Genomic DNA, 24,923 nt, shown 5'->3' with positions numbered 1-24,923 from the left:
GTCACTTTTTAACAGAAAAAAAAAAACTCCTGACTGACAGGAGGACGATCGTATTAATACTGGTGATGGCGGTGGAGGCTTCCTTCTTCGGAGGGCTTGGCTGGATGGTGGCTGCTCTCTAATCTAACCAAGGCCCATCCAAAATCACAGCGGCCCGCAAGTCTCCCACGTCAGCGTGTGCCCTCCGGGCCGGCTGGACACCAAACCCAGGTCTCCCACAGGGAGGGCAAAAATCCTATCCCTGGGCCTGAGGCCTCCGTGGAGGATTCAAACTAAGACGGACTGGAAGAAAGACCTGGTAATTTACTCCTGAAAACCACTGTGGGAGCTACATAATCTGGTTGTCCATTTGAGAGGATTGCGAGTGAAGGGGTGGAGTTTGACCTGTCAATCAAGATATAACCCAAGAGGCCTCTGGGTGGGCCTGGTCTTCTCCTGAGAATTTTGGGAACGCTGGTATTTCCTAATTGGAGGTGGGAGACACCTCTCTGTTGGTTAACTCCTTGGGAAACATAGCAGTTGAAAAGACACATGGAACTACACTAGTGTCCTGAGCTGGAGAAGCCACATGGCCCTACCCTGATGCAACCAGACCTCTGCAGCCGGAGAAGCCACGTAGAGACCCCTGCCAGTGCTGAGATGCTTACAACGCCACTGGATCTGCCAACTGGCCTGTGATCGTCCTGAATTCAGCGTCATTGTAGGTGCTTTGTGAGTCTGAAGAGGACTTTATAGATTGGTAACGGACATATGGGCTAATATCGGATTTATGGACATGGACTGGACTGGGTTGGGATGTTTGCTTAATGTTCAATTACCCTTTATATATAACTCTCTCTTATATACTTATGAGTGGCCATGAATTTGCTTCTCCAGTCTACCCGGACTAAGACAACCATCGAATGAAAACGCCGTGAATCACAATGGTCTGGTACACAAGCAGTCCGGGGCATGGGACTTGGCAGTTTTTGGTTGTGAATGAGGTGGCAAGAGCTAAGAGCCACCACAATCTAAGTGATGCTCCTGACACTCCTGATTGGGAAGAAATGAGAGAAAGCCGTGCTGATCCACACCCCAACCCCAGGCCCTGGAAAGGAATGATATTCTCATTAGAAGGTACCTTTTCTCATAGACGGTGCCCCATATTCTTCTGCTGGCCAGGGAGAGCCACTCGATCCGCCTCTCATACATGCGCATCGCCCGGTTGAGCTGTTTCTGTAAACCCAGGGGGCGTGGCCAGTGACTGCTCAACAATGGCCAATGAAAGGGTCGATGGGAGAAGGGTGTGGAGCCCAATCCTTTTATGGGCACAGTGGGTCAGGGGGTGGTTACCCGGGCAATATAGACATTCTGCTAAATCATGGGAAGGGCTGCTGCAGGATCAGCAGTATCAAAATATCCCTTTGCCTCAAATGGGGTAGGAGGGAAACCTACCCCACTTATAGATATTGAAGGCATCGTGGGCCCTTCCCAGAGGAGCACTGGTGATGCAATGAGTTAAGCATTTGCCTGCTAACCAAAGGCTTGGTAATTCAAACTCACCAGCTTCTCTGAGGGAAAAAGATGAGTCTGCCTGCTTGCACAAAGATTAATAGAATCATAACCCCTTAGGGTATCTCTACTCTGCCCTATAGGGTTGCTATGCATTGGTGTCAACTTGACGGTAGTGGATTTTGTCCCTGACCATGGAGGGTGTACCCAGAGGTCTCTGTGGGGGAGGACCAAGGCTCAGTTTACAAGAGGGATCTTCAGACCATGGGACAGTGGCTTGGTAATCCACAACCTAGGGTGCCTTCCTCCCATCCCTCTCCCCATATTCGTAGCCTGACTCTTGGGTCCATCACTGACCTGGTACTCATAGAGGAAGGGTGGGTCCACGTGGATATTCTTTATTGAACCGTCATGCCATTCAAATTGTACCATTACCTTCTGCACGCCAGCATGGGCAACAAGGGCAGGGGAGGTGAACAAAACAGATTTGGGGAAATGCTGATTATCCATCTATTGTGAGAACCATGCATCTCTCACTCAATCCATCTTTCATTTATTTTATCCATCTTTCTGTGTTTTTTTTTCATTCACCAGTTATTCCTCACTTCCATTTCTCCATCCTAAAGGATGCAAGTTCACTTTATTCTATCTCTATTACCATTTTCATTTCTCCCTTCGGACCTCATCTATTCATATTTTTATCCACTTATTCATTCCTGTGCCTACTTTTAATTCATCCTTCAGTACTTTCATTCATGTCCCTGTTCATCCTTATTGTCCATCCTTCTTTGTGTTCTTTCTTGCATGTACCCACTCACTCATTCACCAAGTAAGTACCCATTGCTTGGTAGTCAATTAATGTTGACAATTATTGGCGATACTCAATTAGAGAAGAGATTCTTTCTTCTCATATAGCCTGGTGCGAATAAAGGTGTGTAAGAATGCCTGCATACCAACAAATTACAGGTGCTTTACCAGGTTGAGTGAGGGTACAAAAGAGAACGAATCTGTTCTATCTGAATGGAGTGGAAGAAACCCTTCATGAAAGAGGTGACCATGGGACCCAAGTTCTCTCTCGCTCCATCTGTCAAGCTGTGTTTTAGATTTTTAAAAGACCAGATGTTAACAGTTGTGTTGATGCAAGTTCTAGTGCTCTGGCAAATCCTGCATCTCAAATCAGGCCACCAGGCACCATGTCCTTGGATTCCACCTCCTCATTTTATTGATGGATCATCTAAGAAGACAAGAAACTCCATGAAGGAACACCCTCAAGCGGGCTGGAGTGATGGCTACGTCCTGTTTGGATTACCTCATGGATGGTTGATGATACTGTTTTCCGCAGAATAGGCACAAATTCCTCCACTGGAGAGAAGGCATTGGGTGCCAGAACCTGATAAAGGCTTAACTTCTTGGCTGCAAAAATAACAGGATTGAGGCGCTGCTCATGAAGGCCCATGAGGATCATACCTTTCAGTGTCCTCGGTTCTGCTCTCTTTAGAGACGTACCTTTTAGCCCATTGACCTTTAGCCATTCTGCAGAACTCTTGTCCAAGTTTGGGAATTCGATTGCGAGGGGGCCCTCATGCTTTGGGGGTTTAGGCAAGAGACTTGTGAGTGAGCCTCTTGCCATCTCCGTGGAAACCTATATTAAATGAAAAGAATCACATTGCATGGTCATCTTTTAGACCTGGAAAGCCCTCAACTTCCCACCCATCCCACCTTTGGCTCAGCCACTGACTGACTGACTCTGTCCCTCTCTTTCTTCTCCCCCTCTCTCCTGCGAATGGAACATCTTTAACATTACCTGATACATTAAAGTTCAACTTTCTCCTACTATCCCTTCTCTGAGATTTCTGGAAGTTGGGAGACAGGAGTACCTAGCAACTCCCTTCCTCTTTCATTTACCACCCTTTCCTCCGCCTTTCCCATTGAGATCAGCACCATAGACCTCAAGGTAATGGGTAGACCACCTCCCCTCCATGGGTTCAAAAAGGTAGGCTTCAGAGAACTCAAAAAGCAGCTGCCTCATCAAGTCATTTAAGTAGTAGTTCTGATCTAGCCCAGGTACTGTCCCCTTTAATAATGGAAACAAATGAGCACTCTAAGAGGTTAAATCACATGACAAGTGTATGCGGTTAAGCATCCATAAAGTGAAGCAATTCACAAACTTTAGGAATTCTTCTATATCTGAGCACCACTGTGCTATCATTTCCTTCATATTTTAAAAACATTGAACATGAAAGCTTATTAATCATTATTTTTCTCTCCTTTAAAAAAGCCCTCCTTTTCTGTCTGTAAAGACATTGGTAAAGCTCCATCACGACGATAATGAGATGCCGTACTAAGCGGCCTGCTGAGTGCCTATGGGACAGTCACAGAGACACTGCTCAGCCGGCCTACCTCTTTGATCATGCCAGTGAACTCCTGACATGCGTCGCTCTGGCTCAGGGCTTGGATGTGTTGGAGCAGGTTCTGGGCTTTATGGAGTTCTGCCAGGATCTCGTCCATGTCCCGGTTGGCATAGAGCTGGGAGATGGGAACAAGCAGTCATCCAGAAGTCAACGGGCTACTCATAGCCCGTAGCTGGGTTCCATGCACCAGAGGGAGCCTGCGATGCATTTTTTGCGCGTACAGAGTATCAGTCTGCAGTGCTTTCAAAATGGGAAGATTTCCTTACGTTTAAGACGTCACAACGAGGAAGCAACCCATTGATGGGATAGACAAAATGTGTTTGGAAAACACACACACACCCACTGAAATACTACTCAGGCAAAAGAGAAATAACGTCTGGATGCGTGCTGCAACCTGGATGAACCCCAAGAACATGCTTACTGCAGTCAGTTGGTTGGAAAAGGGCAAGTATTGAATAAACCCAAAGCTTATCAGTGGTTACCAGGGGAGGAGGGGAGAGAAGGAGACAGAGAAGGGGAGTCTTTGCTCATGGCGCACCAAGCTTGTAAGCATTGTAGTGGGATCATTTGGAAATGAATCATGACGGCAGTTTTACAACATGATGTACATCATCAACATTACTGCACTGTACATGTAATCATGTTAAGTTAGCGAATATTTTTTTAATGTATGAGGGGGCTTCAAATGTTAGTGGGAAAGGGAATCAAAAGATAAAGGAATTTTCCCCTGAGCACTTTGAAGCCCCTACATATATTTCTGACCAAATAAAATAATTGGTTTTTGGTTTTAAGTAAAGTGCTACTTCACATTCACTAGGCTGACATTGAAGAATTGAAAACAAAAAAACAAAAACAAGGAGAAGATCAAGTCTGGGTGAGAATGTAGTTGGAACCTACCTATATTGCTGTATGATCCAGTGCCATTGAGGTTATTTCAATTATTATGATCCTGTAGCACGGAGCAGAACTGCCTCCTAGGGTTTGCTTTCAAGGCTATACATTTTTACACAAGCAGATGGATCTCTCTTTTCCCTGTAGGACATCTGGTTATCTTTAACCACTGGCCTTTTGCTTAACAGATGAGCACTTAACCACTGTGCCACCAGGGCGCCTTACATTGATGGCTGGAAAATAAAACAGCTCACTGCTGTGGAAAATGGTGTAATGGTTCCTCAAATGTTAAACAGGTATATATATATATGTATATCCACAATTCTACTCTTAGATCTATAACCAGGAGAAATGAAACCATAGTCCAAACATTTATTTACATGAATGCTTATAGCAACATTACTTCAAACTAGCCCAAAGATAGAAGTCCAAATGTCCATCAACACAGGACCGGATAAACAATTTTATGGTATATACATACAGTGGAATATTATTCAGCCATAAAAAAGAATGATGCCACAATGTGGACAGGCCTTAAAATCATTTCTGCTAAGTGCAAGAAACCAGATAGAAAACATCAATGATGATATTATTTCATTTTTAGGCAAAATACAACATAGGTGAATTCATAGAGACAGAAAGCAGATTGATGGTTTACAGGGGCTTGGCAAGGGGAAGAATAAAGTGTGATTATTTAATGAATATGAATCATGTATTTGGGGGTAGTGACAATGTTTTACAACTAAACAGAGGAGTGTTGACACAACATATGGATGAAAAAGCTGCTTAATCATTTGCTTAAGAAAAACATTTAGACAGTGTAAGACACAAAAGAACAATAATAATATATAATTCATCAGGGCAGGAAAGGAGGGGAAAAAGAGGAGCTGATACCAAGGGTTCAAGTAGAAAGAAATTATTTTGGAAATGTTGATGGCAACATAAGTACAAGTGTGCCTGATCCTATTGAATGATGGGTTATTATAATATTTGTAAGAGCCCCCCAATAAAATGATTTTTAAAAGAAAACTATTTAAATCCTTATTCTTGGATCTATTGAAAAATCAGGAGCCCTAATGGCAAAGTGAGTTAAGTTGGGGGCTGGTAACTGAAAAGCTCATGGTTCAAACCCATTAGCCGCCATTCAAGGAGCAAGATGGTACAGTCTGCTCCTGTAAAGATTCATAACTTTGGAAGTGCTATGGAGCAGTTCACCTTTGTCCTGTAGGGTCACCATAAGTTGGAATTGACTTGATAGCAATGAATATTAAGAATCCGAAGACCAGGAGAGACAGATCTCATTCTACCAGAGCAACAATTGACCAGAGCTGAATAGTGACTGCCCTGTGGAGATGGAGAGGGGCTATTCGGTTCACCATGGTCCTCACCACTCTCAGTTGCCCGCTCTCATCAGATATTTTTTAACCATCTCTTCCTCCAGAGTGGGAAAACAGCAGAGAAATCAAGAAGTCCACAGATCTTAATCGCAACTAAAAGATTACATAGGAGCTTCAGGGGACAGCTAACTTGTGCTAATAGGGAGGAATAACTCAGAAGAGGAGGCTGAGACTGGGTGCACAACTCAAAGAACATGGTCAATGGCTACCGAATGGCATATGTTCTGCTATATCTATTCACAAAAACAAATAAGTAATAACATTTTAAAAATGAGGACCATGGGTATTAAGAGAAGCTTTCTGAAATCAATCAGCTTCATTCATGTCTTGTATTCCAAGACCTCAAAGTCTTCAATTCCTTCAGAATCTGACAGTTAGGTTCAAGAAGGCCCATCCATATGACACCCAGTGTGGGTGAATCAGGGCTTCTGAGGAGGGGGTGCACGGGGTGGGTGTCCCATGCTTTGAAAGTGGTTGTGGTAGCACTGGTACAACACTGCCTGCTATGAACAAAACGTTTCCTTTCTTAAAGGGAGGATCATTTAAGGTAAATGTTGGCCGACCTTGGTTCTCTGGTGGAAAAGGCTAATATTTGTAACACTTAAGCATATTTGTGGAATAAAAATATTATTTTGTTCATGACTATTCAATAACTTGGGAGAAAGATGAGGTTTTCTACCCCTGTAAAGAGTTTCAATCTCCACATCCTGGCCCCCCAAACCCTGAGGACGATATTCCCACTCAGAGCACAGAGAGGAGCCACTCTGAGACATGATGTCCTTCACTGACCCATCGTGTTTCAGGGGACAAAACTGGAGACACAGTGAGGGAATTACGACTGACCTGACCCAACCACACTGAGGCGAAACACTAAGTGTGTGCAATAGAACAGCAAGGGGAACACAGCAATGAAATCCCCAGGGAGTACCAAAAGTAGACTGTGGGGCCAGGGCATGGCACCCCATCAGACTGGAAAACACTGCTAAAGGTCAACAAACAGACCTTGAATTATTTACAGGCTTTTATTTTGTTGTGTGTTGTTTTGTTTTCTTTTCCTGCTTTGTTTTGCTCTGTCTTGTTTTTTGTACCTATTATTATCTATGCAGATCTATCTAGATAAGATGGGCGGGATAAACAATTTGGAGGAGAAAACAATAGGACCAAGGGGGTGGGGCATGGAGGAGGGGGAAGCCAGGGAAAGGAAGTGGGTGTTAACAATTCCAGGGACAGGGAACAACAAGTGATCCAAAATTGCTGGTGAGGAGGGTGTAGGAGGTCTGGTAGGGCTAGATCAAGGGCAATGTAACAAGGAATTACTGAAACCCAAATGAAGGCTAAATATGATAGTGGGACAAGAGGAGAGTAAAAGGAAATAGAGGAAGGAACTAAGAGGCAAAGGACATTTATAGAGGTCTAAATACAGGCATGTACAAATGTAAATATATTTATATATGATGATGGGGAACTATATCTAGGTGCATATATGTATAGGTTTCGTATTAAGGTAGCAGATGGACATTGGGCCTCTACTCAAGTAGTCCCTCAATGCAAGAACACTTTGTTCTACTAAACTGGCATTCCATGATGCTCACCTTCCCAACATGATCGCTGAAGTCAAAGGGGGTACATAAGCAAATGTGGTGAAGAAAGCTGATGGTGCCCAGCTATCAAAAGATATAGTGCCTGGGGTCTTAAAGGCTTGAAGATTAACAAGCAGCCATCTAGTTGAGAATAAAAAAGCCCACATGGTAGAAGCACACCAGCCTGAGTGATCACAAGGTGTGGATAAGATCAGGTATCGGGCATCAAGAACAAAAAATATCATATCATTGCGAATGAGGGAGAGGTTGGAGTGGAGACCCAAAGTCCATCTGTAGGCAACTGGACATCCTCTTACAGAAGGGTCACAAGGAAAAGCCAGTCAGGGTGCAGTATAGCACCAATGAAACACACAATTTTCTTCTAGCTCTTTAATGCTTCTTCCTTCCCCCACTATCATTATCCCAATTCTACCTTAAAAATCTGGCTAAACCAGAGGATATACACTGGTCCAATAAGAGTTGAAAACACAAGGAATCCAGGACTGATAAACCTCTCAGGACCAACAATGAGAAGTATAGATACCAGGAGGGGAAGGGGAAGGTGGGGGAGAAAGGGGAACCGATCATGATGATCTATATATAACCCCCTGCCTGAGGGATGGACAACAGAAAAGTGGATGACGGGAGACATCAGAAAGTATAAGACATGAAAATAATAATTTATAAATTATCAAGGGTTCGTGAGAGAGGAAGGGTGGGGGAGGGAGGGGAAAAAAGAGGAACTGATACCAAAGGCTCAAGTAGAAAGAAAATGTTTTGAGAATGATGATGGCAACAAATGTACAAATGTGCTTGACATAATGGATGGATATATGGATTATGATAAGAGTTGTACAATCCCCCAATAAAATGAATTAAAAACAAGAGTGGGTAGAAAGGGGGGAACTGATTACAAAGATCTATCTATAACCTCCTCCTCTCTGGGGGGGATGAACAACAGAAAAGTGGGTGAAGGGAGACGTGGGACAGTGTAAAATATGACAAAATAACATTTTATAAATTATCAAGGGTTCATGAGGGAGGGGGGAACGGGGAGGGAGGGGAAAAAATGAAGAGCTGATACCAAGGACTCAAGTAGAAAGCAAATGTTTTGAGAATGATGATGGCAACATATATACAAATGTGCTTGAAACAATGGATGTATATATGGATTGTGATAAGAGTTGTAAGAGCCCCCAATAAAATGATTTTTAAAAAATGTTTAATTAGGCACAATAGATATTTCCATATATAATTTAAAAGGGTGAGGTTTTGGACATTATTATTCAAATTACCAGTCTCTGCTCTAACCAAATTTTATCGTATATAATATGTAGTATTTTCTTGAATATCTCTCTCATGAATATTTAGTCATATTGTTAAGACTTTTAGTAAGATAGTAAATATTGGTTTAACCAATTCATTAAAATAATTAAAAATAAATTATCATTTTCACCAATATTTCCAAAGTAGACTGTAAGTGAATAATACCTTTTACACAAATAGTACATTTGAGATTATTTTCTTGAATTTCCTAGATGACAGGGTAAGAGGTTTGTTATGGATTAAATTGTGCTCCCCAGCCGGAAATGTATACTGAAGTCCTAACTCCTGCATCAGTGAGTATGGTCTTGTTGTTGTGAGGTACCATCAAGGGAATTCTAATTCATATCCACCCTCTGGGCAATAGAGTACATGCTGCCCATCTTGCACCGTTCTGACAAGTAAAAACACAGCACAACAAAAACGCTTCAATCTCAGAGACACGGAGGGCCAGCTCTAGTCGGTGCTACAGGGTCACTGTGCTATAGGGTCACTGTGAGTCGGCATCGACTTGATGACCGGGAGTTTGGTTTGGGGTTTGATTCTATGCAATGACTAGTCAGCAAGGCACAGTCTATTAGCTGAACAGATAATTCCGTATGGAAATTTTTTTATTGTGGTGAAATTTACTCATACATTAAAAGATGTTTGTCAGTTCAACCCTTTTTACACATACAATTCAGAGACATTGGGTTTATCATATTGCTCAGCCATCACCTCTCTCCAAATCCAATTTTTTTCAACACCCCTAATAGAAACTCAGTGCCCACTAAGTTATATCCTCCAATTTTCCCCTCTCATCGATTCCTGGTACTCACCAAGAGACTTTGGCCCTATGCGTTTGTCTATTGTACATATTTTATATGAATGGGATCATACTATATTTGTCCTTTTGTGTCTGAGTTATCTCAGTTAGCAGAATGGTTTTAAAGATCATTCATGTTGTAAGCATGTGCTACAACTTTATTTCTCCTATGGCTGCATAATACTCCATTGCATGGACATATCACATTTACTTTATCCCTTGATCTGTCATTTCTACCGCTAGGCTACTTATTGTGGGGTTGTTTCTACCGTTAGGCTGCTCATTGTGCAGAATGCTTCTGTGAGCATTAGGCTGGATTCTCAATCTGCTAAATGGAGCTACACACATTTGTTAACCCTTACCTCCAGTGAACATGAGATGGGTTCCATTTATTTATTAATTAGGACAGAAACACTAATGGACACAAGGCAATGGAATTGATTGCCCATTCTGCTCTGCTGTGGCAATAGCAGGGGCTTGTTTAGAAGATCAAATACAAGCTACGGTGGCAACTTACTGGTTTTCAGAGGGCACGGGTTGGGTAGGGCCTTTGCTAATCACCCCTGGAGAATGATTCGGGGTTCTACTGGTTAGGGCTTAAAAATGCATTTGGACTCACAGGCAGGCAATCAACTTCTCATGCATGCCCCCCCCCCCAAGGATGTCTTGTGACTTGTATATTGTCTCTGTTCATATAGATGCCATTTTATGGTGGTAGAAAAAAAAAGACTGAAAGAGTGGCCAATTCAACAATATTTACAATCGAGTGACATTGATTGCCTTCATCATGCTCTACTATCATCACAGCTATCTGGCTCTCAATTATTCTTCCACCTTTAACGGAAACTTAGTGTCCCCTAAGCAACCTACGTATTAACTTTAACCCGATTTTACCTGGCAAACCCGATTGAGTGGAGGGGCGGGGCAGGAAGCAAGCACACGAAACATTGCAGGTCCCCTACACACCACCTTGGAGGCAGACAGGGCAGGCAGGAGAGAACAATGTTTGCAAGGCCTTACCTCTGTCTCCGGGCTATTGCAATGGTAGCAGCCTTCAACAGCTTCTGCGAGGTTCCTTAGGACAGCCTGCAGGGAAGGTGCCTCATCAGGGCAACGCCCATACCCAAACTAACTTTCACTTCTACTCAAACTCCCAACTGTCCAATGCTTCCCATTTGACCAAAAGGAAAGCTAAGTTGGGGAGAGGCAGAGGAGAGGAGGGAACTACCATTTCTGGTCCACAGTCCGGGACCAGAGCTTCAAAGGTTGGTCCAGCTCATGATCCCCAGACCCAAAGGAAACCCTGGAGAACCTAGGCTACTCACAGGGGGCACCTGATTGTTGCATTTGTATGTGGTGATGTGGATGGTGACACTCCTTCCCATGGTGCACTGCTGGATGTAGTCGGAGAGGATTTCAGAGGACTGATTCGGGCTGGGGAGAAGGGGAAGAAAAGAAGTGGGGACCCCCGATTAAACAAACCACTTTGAGAACATTCCAGAGCAAAATGGTAATTCTCAGCTGGGGACATATAACTGACCACCTGCATCCCACGCCATCTGTGTAACATGCTGGGCTGGGTGGGCCCCAGCCTGACCCCCTGGCTTTCCTGTCCCGGTGCTTCTTCATCCCCCACATCTGTGAAAGGGGAGCTTGTACAGATCATTCGGCTCTCAAATATGTGTGAAGAAGAGTCATACCGGACGATCTTGTCTCAAACAATAGTTTAGTTCTTTGGCCCCCTTACCACTTAGGAAAAGAGACCTACCAGCTTCCCATTATGATCACCAGAGAATTCAGGGCTTTGACAGCGAAGACTTTCTTCAAGGCTTGTAGCAGATTGGTGCCTCCTTCTGGCTGTAGTTTCTTCACCCAGTGCTTGAGTTCCTGGAGGCTGCAAAGATAACCACGGAGACGCCACTAACAGTGGAATCGAGGACGCTCTCTCCAGGTGCCAGGCCCGGTGCGCATGTTAGTTTATTGAAGCCACTCTCGGGATGGAGACCGCCACATGTCAGTCAGTTTACCCTACTGTGATGGCTTATGTGTTCCCGTGACGCTGGAAACCATACCACAGGTATTTCAAATAGCAGCAGGGTCACCCAGGGTGGACAGGTTTCAATGGGATTTCCAGACTAAGGCAGATTAGGAAGAAAGACCTGGTAATCTACTTCTGAAAACCACCTAATAAAAACACAAAGTGATGTATCTCCTCCTTTGACTTGGACATGTCCTGCGAAGGGATCCTTTGCTGGAAGAGGTCGGCCTGTCGGGAGACGGATTGGCACAAGGGCTGTGGCAATGAGCTCCGACTGGTGATGGGGAAGATGACACCGGCCTGGGTGACAATTGGCTCTGCTGTGGTGGTTGTCATGAATTGGAGTTGACTGGATGGCAACTGATGACAACAGAGATGAGGCAACTGAGACTCAATTAGGTGATTGGCCCAAGGTCAGACTTCAGTTAACTGGTAAAATGAAGATTTCCATCCAAGGCTGACTCTAGAACTTGAGCTCTGGTTACTCTGTGAGCTAAGGATCTTGGGATGAGCACCCCTCTCGGCCACTTTCCATCTCCACATATAACTTTCCTGGGATCCAAAGCTCAATCTGGAGCACTGAGTGAATGCCCCCACCATGCAAAGGCTCTAGGAGTAGATACTGGGCAGCGAGCTACTTCCCCAATGGGTGGGATGCGTCGTCCAAAGGTGAGAGGGAAAAATGGCTAAACCATTTCTTTTTCAGTCCCTCGCATGGCCTAGTGAGTGAGTCCTGCTCTTTGCAATTCTCTCTCTATGTGACAAAATAAAATAAAAAAATATCCGCTTGGTACTAATAAGCCTTTATTACAGCTGTCAAGCTTCCTTTTTAAACAGCCAGAGAACAATGTAGTGAGTACTTAACCCACAGGGCATCTTCAAGAATGTTCTCGCTTCACAGAAAAGAAATTTCTACTTACTGGTATAACTAAGAACCACCTTGAACTCCCCCTTTAAAAAGTAGTTCCCGAATCAAGGAATACTTAAAGACACCATAATACATGCTCCCAGTGAAATATGTAGCCGATAAAAAGGATACGATTTTGTGGTTAGCTGTCATAAGTCAGGCCCTGGCTTACAGCTACCACAGAACAAAACACTCCCCATCCCTGTGCCATCCCCTGATTGACTGCCGAGCAAACCATTGTGGTCCAACAGGGTTTTTCTTAGATTTCTGGAAGCTGATTGCCAGGTCTTTATTCTGAGTCCATAGTGGTCTGGAGCAACCTATGTCCAGCATCAGCGTCATAGCAACACCTTAGCCTCTGTGGAGAGATGGGGGGTGGTTGTCCATGTGATGCATTGGCCAGGAATCTAACCTGGGTCCCCTGCCTGGAAAGCAAAAATGTTCCCAATGAATTATCACTGCTTCTATTATAATGGGGGTAGCTATGTATACATTGATGGGGAATGATATTCAGGATATAGTACTAGGTGGGAAAGCCAAGGTTCAGAAGCATTATGTGTTCAGGACTACAGTCTCAGGGAATACCAAAGTCAACTGACACCATCCAGTTCACAAAAACTGCTCTATATCCTCCTGGCCAGTCCTGCTGAGGGTCTTCAAAGCTCATGAGCAGCCCCTGAGGTTCAACACTTGGCTTCTCCTTGTTCAAAAAAAGAAGAACGAAGAAAAGCCAAGACAAAGGAAAACAAGTCCACTGGCCTAAAGGACCACATGAACATTGCCCTCCACTAGCCCTGAGTCCAGAAGCACGTGCCAGGGGCTACCACTATCAACTTCCCGGAAAGGGATCACATTCGAAGGTCTTGGGTGGAGTGGAAGAGAAACATTGGAGCAGAACTTAAAATGCCAAGAAAGGCTGGGCATACTGGTTGAATAGAGACTGCTGGGATCCTTGAGACGATGGCCCTTAGCCACCCTTCAGGCCTGGAGGTAAACTTCTCCCATGTGGTTCAATTTTCAGCCAATCCAGAGTAAGGTATATTAGGGAAACAAGGGAGTCCTGGCGGGGTAGTGGATTATATGTTGGGCTTCTAACTGCAAAGCCAGCAATTAAAAACCACCAGCCACTGCTTAGGAGACAGATGAGGCTTTCTACTCCTGTTAAGAGTTATCATCTCAGAAACCCCCAGGGGCCATTCTGCCCTGTCTATAGGGTTGTGTTGAGTTAGAAGCAACTCGATGGCATTGAGTAGAAGAGAAACAATAACACCAGAGAGGTGCTCAGCTTTAAAATAAGCAACCGTCTGAGAAGAAAAGGGAAGCACTTCCTGAAGGACAACGTTCAGAAGAGCTAGAAATGAAGACGGAATGGAAGCAGGAAATACAGGTGAGGGTGTTTATCGTGCCAACCTGGCCGATAAATACAGGTGGGGTTAGTTGAAGGGCGGAGGAATAAATGGCTCGGTGAGCCTCGCCTATCGAGTTCTCAGGTCTCTTGCGTTTTGATCATTGGACCAGTATGCGGCCGCCTTGCTTGTTCTGTGCCTCAGTTTGCAAGCTACACGACCTGTGGGACATCTAACCTGTGGACTGTGTCGCTGTAATTTAAGGTTCCTTCAAGACCCGCTTCGCCACACAATCGGAGTTTACATCTCTTGAGCTGGGGACTGTCAGACCCTGTCATCTGGCTGACTGCTGGTGACCTGCTTTGCTGTTTGCTGCCTGTGCCCGGATAGCCTGAATTGCTCTGCAGAGGACTACCCGGTGGCCCTCAAGACTTGAAGGACTGCCAGTGTCTCACAACTGTCTCACGGGAGTGTGTTGCACTGAGCCATTTGTACTGATTTATAATTTAATTAACTATTTATTATGTTATCTATCTGTATAAATATATATAAAATTATTAGCATTCTGGTTTTGTTTCTCTAGAGAACCCTGTCTAACACAACAGGGAAGACGTGGGCTATACAATTACATTGTGGGGATGGCAATCAGTGACATGAAGCAAAATGTCTATCAATTGTTGAATGGAAAACCAATAAAACGCTTTGAAAAAAGTGTTGCATGCTCCTGTTTTCATTTAAATAAAAGAGGACAAAGGCACAGCTGCATGGATGTGCCTGGCCTGTTTCTGGAAGGGGACCTAAGACACAGTTATTGTTGGTCACCTCTGAGAGGTGAGGTGGAAGTCTGGGGTCCGAGGGGAGTTCACTTGTCATCAGTTACACTTTTTTTCTTTTTAAATAAAAAAGGATTTACTTAGAAGCATTCAGAATGTCCACAAACCAATTGCAGCTTTTTTTGCAATTAGAGTGGTATTCAGTTAACAGAACAACAATTATTTTGTCTAAGCTGCAGAATCAGACAACCAAAGATGAAAAACCAAACCCAAACAAACTATCATCCCCATACATAACTAACTTGTACTGTGTGCCCATTTACAACCCCATACTGCACCAGGCAAGGTTAGTGGCTATTGAAAAGACAGGGCTGTGTGAAGACACATTCGGTAGTGTGTTAACTGTGCCTCCCCAAAACTGCACCCCAAAAGACACTACAGTTTAAAAGCAAATCTTACATAGTCATATATTTCCATTTTTTTAAAGGAGTGAGTTGTATACAGGGGGGATGTAAATGTTTTATAGACGAGAAAGAAAAAAAACAACTGCGCTAAAACCGACTTCTTCATCTTCCATGTCTTCTTCGTCCTCCTCTTCCTCACTTTTCTCAGCCTCGACAACTCCGTGTTTGGTGGCATCAGGTGTCAGCAATATCCTGCTCATAGTTCTTCAGCTTGGCTGCCTTTGCATAAAGCCGCTTGCCGTCGGCTGCCGTGTGATTCCACATCTCTCCCAGCTTCGTCACAACCTCCCCGATGGACAGACCGGGGCTTGCCTTGGATTTAAGGGTGATGCTCAGGACAAAACAAGAAAAAGGCTGAAGGGGGCCTCTGGGGTGCATTGGGATCCTTGACCTTTTCCTCTCTCCCCTTTAGGAAGAAGTTTTCACTGATCTCTCATAACAGGCTGTGTCCGCCTTAGCCATGTCTTCAAATTCCCCCTTCTCTTTAGCAGACATGATCTCCCACCTCTCTGAGTACTTCTTAGAGGTCTGAGAAACTGACAGAAGTAGCTGGGTGCCACTGCTTGTGTGGCTCCAGGCAAGTTTGCACACAAAATGTGTAGTAAGACATTTTGCCTCAGCTTCCTAGGATCCCCTTTGCCCATGAAGCGTTAAGTTTTATTTAGTCCGAGTTGCCCAGTGCCGCCTGGCTCTGCCTGGCCTGGCACTTTCTCGATGGAGCTCAAAGTATTGCAATGGCTGTCTATTTATCCTTTCGTACTGATTGCATAATAATAATATCGAACCACTAGCGGGTACTATTTTTATCATGCTAAAGTCATCTTTGCTACTTCACTGAGTAGAAATGGAGTCTTGGGGTTGTTTTGCCTTCCGTTTTGTGGATCATTCATGAGGGTGAACATTTCCCCCCAAAATGGTTGGCTACCTGTGTTTCCCCTTTTGGGAATTGTCTCTTTGAAGTCGTTTTATCGGGTTGAGTTCTGGGGCTGTTTTACGTTCCATAGAACGAGGCCAATGGCGGAGAAGAAGATGCGTAAACCCTTTCTGGGTGAGGGGAGGAGGATGGCGACTTACTTGGAGACGCTGACTTCCACTGGGGCTGGCCAGAGCGCTCTGGTGATGGCACCGAAAGAGAGGACATACAACTTCTCCTTGTGGCTCAGCTGGTCGTCCACGAGGCTCTGCCAGGCAGAAGGAAACCGCTGCTCCAGGAGCCCAGGGGCTAGTGAGGGGGGCTGCATCCCCCTCGCTTGCCTTGACTGGCCCCCAGGGCTCAATTGAGCTGTACTGAAGCAAGGCTGCTTGAAGCTAGGCTTAGTAGCTCCAAGGTGACCTCTCCTTCCTATCCATTGTGTCTCCTAGGGACTGTGACAGGTGCTGGCTAGTTGCTCATCCAGCTGGTCCTTTGACTGTGGCATGGGGCATGGGTCTTCCGAGCACTGGGATTGTGCCCTCCCTTCCTCCCTCCCTCCCTCCCTCCCTCCCTCCCTCCCTCCCTCCCATTGACTGATGGTTAAGATCGCTTCTGAAGCAGCACCTTCGGACTGCTTCACTCTGGATCACGCTGGATCATGGGAAGTAGATATGATGAGAGTCTTAGCTGCCTAGCTCAATTTGCACTAAGGCTACACCGTTGGGACTGTGACACCTGCAAAGGGAGGACAGAGGGCGGGGCAGTGGTGTGTCTCACAGGCCTGCCATCTGCTTGCGATGCTCTCAAGCAGTAGCTTATGAGTCGCCAACAGTAAAGATAACCCCTCCCCTGCTGCCTGGCCAGTTGGAAATTTCACCTGCATGCCACCAACCCGAGTCTTGCCTTAGCTACTGTTTTCAGTGGCCTTGTGGAAACTTGGCTGGTTGGCCTTGTGTTGAAGGGCAACCTGTATCGAAAAGGTCTTGTTCCCTGACCCAGGCTAAGACCAGAGGGAGGGGACAGGACCGAGGGCCTGGCCCATGGTGGGTCCTAGGAGAGGCCTTTGAACAGGCTCTGGATGCTCTCGTCTGCCTCTCAAGCTCTCACTCTCACTGCCAAGGACACGGGTCTGACTCAAATTGACACTATAGGACAGAGTAGAACTGCCCCGCTGGGTTTCCAAGACTGGAACTATTTCACAGGAGTAGAAAATCTCTTCTTTTTCCAGGGACATGGCTGGCGGTTTCCCATCGCTGACAGCAACTGTGGTAGCAGCTTCACTCATAACCCACTAGAGCACCATTCCAGGCCAAGTTCACTGCCATCCCGCCCATTCGGACTTGTAGCAACCCTAGAGGGCAGGGTAGAACTGCCTCTGTGGGTTTTTGAGATTACCGTGCTTTATGGGAGTAGAAGGTCTCATCCCCCTCCCTCCCCCCTAGGAGTGGCTGATGGCTTTGAACTATGGACTTTGTGCTTAGCAGCCCAACATGAAACCATACTATATCACCAGTTACTCATATGGCACCAGAGCTCCCTGATCCCAAGCTCTCAGGGTTGGAAAAAAGACCCTCTATGTGACCTGACAGAGACTATCGAGGTGTTTTGCTCTCTGCCAGGCTTTGTGCTGGGCATGCTCTTCTTGAACTCCCTTCAGCCCAACCACCCTATGAGCTACCATTCCCCCTGGGCAGGGGAGATCAGTGAAGCGCAGAGAGAGGAGGCAACATGGTCACACAGCCCCCAACTGGTAGAGGTGGCTGGGATCCGATTCTAGCATCTGACTCTAGAGTTTGTCGCGTCTCTGTTATGGACTCAGACTGATAGTATGTGTTTCCTCCAAACAAACTAGAACTGAATACCAAAGAAACTATGGGATGTGCAAGGCAGGTTCTAAAAAAAAAAAAAAAAGAAACTCGAAGACACGCTCCCCTGGGAGATGTTGAGAAGATGTTGAGAAGCCTTGGGCTCCGATATGCTGGAGTCAACTCCACGCGAGTCTTGTCTCCACATCCTCTTTCTAGGGCACTGTGGACTCTGAAGCGGGTACTGTGAGGATGAGAATCCTAGAAGTTCACACTGCAGCTGAAAACTACTGGGGTGGGGTGTCTCGCAACAGAACACACTTTTTAAACTGTAGATGATAATTAAGTGGGAACTGTCTTTTATGAGATACTTCATTTTGCATTCGCTGTAACCAAAAAAAAAAATGAAGCTCACAGAGAGGGAGGAGGCCTGGTTTCGGGGACTTCTGCATGCTGGGGACTTACCATGAGGTCCTTTTGAAACTCCTCTCGCTGAGGACCACTGCTCACCGCTGACACACCGATGAGAAGGCCGACTCGGGCCCCTTTGATGAGGCCAAATGCCTACAACCAAACACAGCCTTCTGAAACAGGACGCACCAACAATGCTGTTCTTCTCTCAAAACAAGGGTGAGCCAGACGAGCCCCGCAAAAACCATCCGTACCAGCTAGCACCACCCGCCTTGCCCAAGCTCACACTAAAGCGAGCTCATTAAGTATTTGACCAAGAGAGCAGGCTAATTTTTAAGTTGATAATTGTGTACGGCCCATGAATGATGTTAAAAATATCCAAGATCTTTTCCTGTTGGAAAAGAGGTTTCCCAACCGTCTCTTAAACCTTTCACCTATCTGAGCAACATAGAGATGCAAACATTTCACTACTTTAAAAAAAATCCTTTTATTGGGGGCTCTTACAGCTCTTATCACAATCCAAACATCCATTGTGTCAAGCACATTTGTACATATGTTGCCATCATCCTTTTCAAAATATTTTCTTCTTTCTACTTGAGCCCTTGGTATCAGCTCTTCATTTTTTCCTCTCCCTTCCTGAACCTTTGATAAATTGTAAAGTATTAATATTTTCATATCCTACACCATGCACTGTCTCCTTTCATCCATGTGTCTGTTGTTTGTTCCCCTTGGGGGTGGGATGGCTATACGTCGATCATTGTGATTGGCTCCCTCTTTCCCAACCTTCCCCCTACCCTCAGGCAAACATTTCACTTCTACAGAAGTAAATGGAAACCCTATTTACAGAGAAAAAAACCACCCAATAGCCTGACTTTAGAGCTAGGCATTATCTTCCCCAATTGGTGGCATCTGTTATTAAACCTTTTGTCTCTCATATTTATTTTTCAGCCTTATGAAAGTAACACACATTCATTGTACAAAAGCTAGAAATTTAGAGAAAAGCATCCATTGTTTTAGGCTATAAAGTTTGATACCTAATTGCATCAGCTTATCTCATTTAATTTCTTTATATTCTTATTTATTGTATTCCTTCTCTGGCCGTCAAAGGCAGATGCGTTCATGAAGCTCAGTGGCAGCAGCGGTGTGTTCAGGAGCTTCTCACTGTTTCTCACAGACTTTGCTTCGTTTGTCCCATGGCTGTGGGATTCTCCATGTAGGAGGTGTTCATCCTGCCACAGTCGCATGACGAGCTGGAACCTTTATTCACAGGAAATTGGGCGTTCTCTCAAGGCAATGAGTCCCATTTGACGTTTAAACTGACCTTCCATATGCATTGTTAATTAATTCATTGTCTTTCTTCTCTGAATGAAGGCAGAATCTTTCTATTGGTTATATTTGTAACTTTGAACCCAGAACAATGTCTGATTCAGTAGTCACATGATAGGCATTGATGACCCACATAAAGTGTGAGGCTTCCCAGGACACTGGTCATCCTTCAAAAACAGAAGAGAAAAATGCACTGCCGCCATCAAGTCAATTCCGACTCTCAGCAAGCCTTGGGCCAGTGTGCTAGTCAGCTGATTTCATGTCAACTAGACACTGCTGGTTGAGTGTGGAGTCTGATAATCAAGGAGGCAACACGTCCTTCGGGGTGGAGCCTTTTGTGTAAGAGTGAGGGCCTTTTTCTCTTTCTGCTACTGTGCCTTCCTGCCCTTGTGCCTGTCTTAAGGGGAAGCCTCACGTGAGTTACCCAACGCTGAGAGCTGCAGGCGCCCTGTGAGGTTTCCGTTGACCTTAAAGATCCATGAGACGCTGCGCCCCCTGACTGGTGTCATCCTGTTTCCTGCCTCACAAGCCTGAAGCTACCTGTGTCAGAAGAGAGACTTCTGGACTAGCATCGGACTTGTGGAGTTGAGTTGGACTGGGCTGCGATGCTTTCTTGATGTAAACCATATATATATATATATATATATACCTGTTAAGCTGCATTGTCTAGAGAAACAAATCCAGTGATTATATATCAGTGGATTTATAATATAAATATAAGGGTAGGAAGTGAGAATACTATATCAAGAAAGTCATGGGGGGCAGGGGTGGGGGGGTGGAGAAACCAAACTTGACCATTAATTCCCATAGGAAAGGGAAAGAGCTGTTACACAGGGGCATTATATAGATATATAATCACTGGATTTGTTTCTCTAGACAATGCAGCTTAACAAGTCAGTAACTGTTCAATATAGGACGAGTTATATTCCTTTTAAATATTTTAATAAGCTTTCTATTAGTGCTTTTGTAACTGACAATATGCATTCCCTTAAGCCTAACCACTGAAGCTCCGAAATTATTTCCTGAAGCAGTTATTGAACACGTGTGAGTGCACAAGGGAAATGGAAAGCTAGTGATGCATGCCAGAAAGGTCTGAAAGCGGGGCTAAGGGTGAAATAACCGAATTTTTAATGTTACTAACTCACTTTTATAATAGTTAAGACACCCCTGTGTCAGAATAATCAAGTATTTAAGAACAATTGGGCAGCACTGACCCAAGGACAGCGTTCAGAAGATTCTAAGGGGGGGGGGGGGGATAAAAACAGGAAACACTGGGAAGTAGTGGGATACGTGATGTTGCACTGAGGGGACTGTAATGAGTGAGTGGAACAAAATGAGTAAGAGTTACTGAATGAAAACTGATGATCTGCTCTGTAAATCTTTATCTAATTCACTGTAACAAGTTAAACAATAACATTTAAAGGAACGGGCCAAGAAGAATATGGCCAGGGCCAGAATTATTGGCCTGGTTGGTTACCTCTGTAATCAATGATTTGCCTTTCATCACAATTCTACCCTTGGTGTCTGAGGAAAAGAATTAATTAAACTTTCAAGAAGAGCTACGTTGACATCGTCCATCTTAGTTTCTAAATCAGATACAGAGACCGAAACCCTTTTGCCCAGGGCCTCCCTGAGCACACAATTTGTAATTCAGTCCAGGGATGGCCTACCAATCACTCAAATGCTTCATCAAGGGGCCTGATAGTTTAATTACAGGTGATGTCTCCCCTGGGATCTAATCTGGGCTTATTTCATGCCTCATCTGTCTCAGAAAGGGTGGAAAAGAGGACATGCCCATCCATCCCTGTCCACTTGGATGATCTAAGTGCCTCATGCCTTGAATGGAGGATGTCGGGGCACCTGAGGATTTCATCCTTCTGAGTTCTCTCTCAAGAACCCTGGTGGTGCAGGGGTTAAGTGCTGGTCTGCTAACGGAAAGAGTTGCTTCCCTAAAGATGACATCTTTGGAGACCCTATGAGGCACTTCTACTCTGGTCCATAGGTTCTGTGTGTGTCAGAGAGTTGGCTTCACAGGAATGAGCGAATGGGTGGGGTTCTCTCTACCTGTGTTATCATGTACAACCGGGGGTGTGAGGTGCCATAGCTGGGTACCTGCATTCACAGAGAAATCTAAGAGAGACACAGATGTTCTGAATCTGAGATGGAGACTACACTCCAGAAGTGGTTAGGAGAGGCAGCCTCAGCACTGTGTTGTCACCTACTGGTCTTGTGCAGACTGGGGAAGGGGAGTTGGAGGGAGCATGAATCTCAGGATCTGTCTGGTATAGAGTTTAAAACAAGAGTTTAGGATGACTTAAGAGTAGAAAAGTCTGAGTTGGAGGAAAATAAGCTAAGGCAAGTTAAAAGTGAATTATCAAGTATTCACGAAAAGTTTTGTTTCTGAGGAAAATGGCCTTGTCCACTGGCCCTTTCCATGTGCCACCATGTCTCCCTCTACACGAGGTCAGGCCAGCATTTACCCAAGGTCCTCTTTCTTGTCCCTTCCCTGCTTTGCCCAAGGTGAGACCTAGAGAGTGAGTATGTCTCCTTCCCTTGGCCATAATGATTGGTACATATTGGCCAGTGAGATCAGAGGACATCTGAGGACTTGACTGGATGTTCTTTTTTAAGAGTTTTATTAGCATTTCATCCACATGCCAACAACGCAGTAATTCAATCATATCAAGAGCAGTTGTACAATTGTCACCATATTCAATTCTGGAAGATTTTCTTCTTCTTTGTAGTCATTGTTATTCATCTTTTTTTCTAATTGTGGCAAATATACACAACAGAAAATCTCCAATTCCACAACTTCTACTTGTATCATTCAGTGTCGTTGATTAGATTCTTTGTGTTGTACAGCTGTTATCGATATCCTTTTCCAAATTATTCTACCACCGTTGACATAAACTCAATGCCCCTGTGTAACAGCTCTTTCCCTTTCCTATGGGAATCAATGGTCAAGTTTGGTTTCTCCACCCCCCCCACCCCTGCCCCCCATGACTTTCTTGATATAGTATTCTCACTTCCTACCCTTCCATGGTTAAATCACTTTTTAAATGAGTTGCTGGATGTTCTGGGAGAGGAGAGTAAGGTCCTTTCCCACTGCAGTTCTCTAACTATTGACTAGGAAGTGTAGAACCCCTGGTGACATCTTCCTAAGCCTGAGTAGAGACTTCCTGGGAATAAAACCAACCTAAAGGAAATGGAGTCCAGGGGAAAATGGAAATGGTGACATGCTTTGGGCATCTGGAGTGAGCTGAGCTTGGGTTTTTTCATTTATAAGATTCAGAAAGTGCTATTTTGTATTAAACCAATTTAATTTGGGGGCGATCACTTGCAACAGAAAGAGTTCTAAATAATACAGATGGAATGAAAGAGAACAAAGAGCAAAGGCACACGTGTTACCTTCCTGCTGTTTTCAGTGAGCCACTGGATCCTCTGTTGATAGACTTCGATCGCTCTGCCAAGACATCAAACACATGTGTCACCTGAGGTCACTTATGTATCTACAGGGAAGGAAGGTCTGCGCAGCACATTTTTAAAGGTGTCTAAAGCATTGGGAGGCTGCAAGGTGGCTGTGAAACGTGCATGGAAAAATGGAATGAAAAGATAATGAAATTTCCCCCCAAGAGTTTGAAGTCCCCATACATATGACAAGTCTAGCAAAGAGAAACTGGGTGTTAGTTTGCCAGGACACCAGGTAAAAGACCAAGCGAACGAGGAACAGGTGTGCGGCTGCTGTTCCAACTCATCACATGCAAGGGGATGAAACATCACTGGGTCCTGTGCCATCCTTGCAGTTTCTGTGTTTGAAGCAGTGGCAGGAAAATATCATACCCCCCATAAGGAAGGCCCATCAATATGATTATTATTTAAATTTCTATACCAACTACTAAAACAAAGATGAAGTCATTGAAGAACTCTGCCAACCTGTAAAGTGTGAAATTGGCCACATGTAAAATCACGATGTATTGATAATTGCTGGTGATTGGAATGCAAATGTTGGAAACAAAGAGGAAGGACTGCTAGTTGGAAATATAGCCTTGGTGACAAAAATGAAGCTGGAAATCACATGGTATAGTTTTGTAAGACAAATGACTTATTGTACATACCTTGTTTTCATTGTGAATACCTTGTTTTTAACAACCTAAATGGTAACTATACACATGGGTCTCACCAGATGGAATACACAAGTATCAAGTGAACTGTAATTATGGAAAGAGAGGACAGAAAAACTCAATATCATCAGCCAGAACAAAGCCGGGGCCCAATTGTGGAACATACCACCATTCCTCATACGCAAGTTCAAGTTGAAGCTGAAGAAAATTAAAGCAAGTCCACAGAACCAAAACATGATCCTGAGAATTTGGAGACCATCTGCAGAATATATTTGGCACATGGAACACAAATGACCAGACAAGTCATAAGATGACCATCAAAAGCATACATGAAGAGAGAGAAAAACAAATGCTGGAGAGGTGTGGAGAGACTGGAACTCTTGCACACTGCCGGTGGGCTTGCAAACATGTACAACCATTGTAGAAAATGACATGGCATTCCCTACGACAACTGGGAATAGAAATACCATACAACCCAGTAATATCTTTGCCAGGCATCTACCCTAAAGATGCAGTAGACAGACATGAACAAATGTATGCTCTCCCATGTTCCTTGCAGCACAGTTCACAAGCAGGCAATCACAAAAGAATAAATGTTGTATGATCTCATCTCAGCTGGGGTCAGTTTCTCAAGATGGTGGGGGGAAGGGAGAAGACCATTCTGTTTCTGCCATTCAATATTGTGCTAAGGGTACCCCGAATCCACAGACACTCCTACAAGAGTGATGAGTGACACTTGCTGATGATTCAGGTCAAGACTCGGGGAGGACATGCATGTCTTGGAGAGGGCAATTACACTCTGTTGGTGGGTATACTGGGTGGAACAACTTTCATCAGGAAAAAACACAACAGTAATTATATGGAATTCAAGGGGAGAATCCACCCAGTACCGTGTTCCTAACTGGGTACTTTTGACTTGGT

At 44.6% G+C, this 24,923-nt stretch overlaps 1 protein-coding gene across 1 annotated transcript in view; it reads right to left on the bottom strand.

The window, feature by feature from the left end:
* The window catches only part of VWA3A (von Willebrand factor A domain containing 3A), a 66,794-nt gene that overhangs the window by 26,635 nt on the left and 15,236 nt on the right, over positions 1 to 24,923 (bottom strand). The window contains exons 4-14 of the mRNA XM_075528116.1: positions 23,290 to 23,344; positions 18,610 to 18,708; positions 16,501 to 16,607; positions 11,667 to 11,792; positions 11,224 to 11,332; positions 10,919 to 10,984; positions 3,892 to 4,017; positions 2,998 to 3,133; positions 2,801 to 2,904; positions 1,849 to 1,929; positions 1,121 to 1,215 (exon numbers count right to left, since the gene is read on the bottom strand). Coding sequence (XP_075384231.1) covers positions 1,121 to 1,215; positions 1,849 to 1,929; positions 2,801 to 2,904; positions 2,998 to 3,133; positions 3,892 to 4,017; positions 10,919 to 10,984; positions 11,224 to 11,332; positions 11,667 to 11,792; positions 16,501 to 16,607; positions 18,610 to 18,708; positions 23,290 to 23,344 — 1,104 coding nt within the window. The remainder of the gene's footprint in view (positions 1 to 1,120; positions 1,216 to 1,848; positions 1,930 to 2,800; positions 2,905 to 2,997; positions 3,134 to 3,891; positions 4,018 to 10,918; positions 10,985 to 11,223; positions 11,333 to 11,666; positions 11,793 to 16,500; positions 16,608 to 18,609; positions 18,709 to 23,289; positions 23,345 to 24,923) is intronic.

The sequence above is a fragment of the Tenrec ecaudatus genome, chromosome 12 (assembly GCF_050624435.1).
Source record: "Tenrec ecaudatus isolate mTenEca1 chromosome 12, mTenEca1.hap1, whole genome shotgun sequence".
In the NCBI taxonomy this organism is placed as follows: Eukaryota; Metazoa; Chordata; class Mammalia; order Afrosoricida; family Tenrecidae; genus Tenrec; species Tenrec ecaudatus.
Note: the sequence above shows the minus strand (reverse complement) of the source record. Positions and strands in the feature narration are given on the sequence as shown.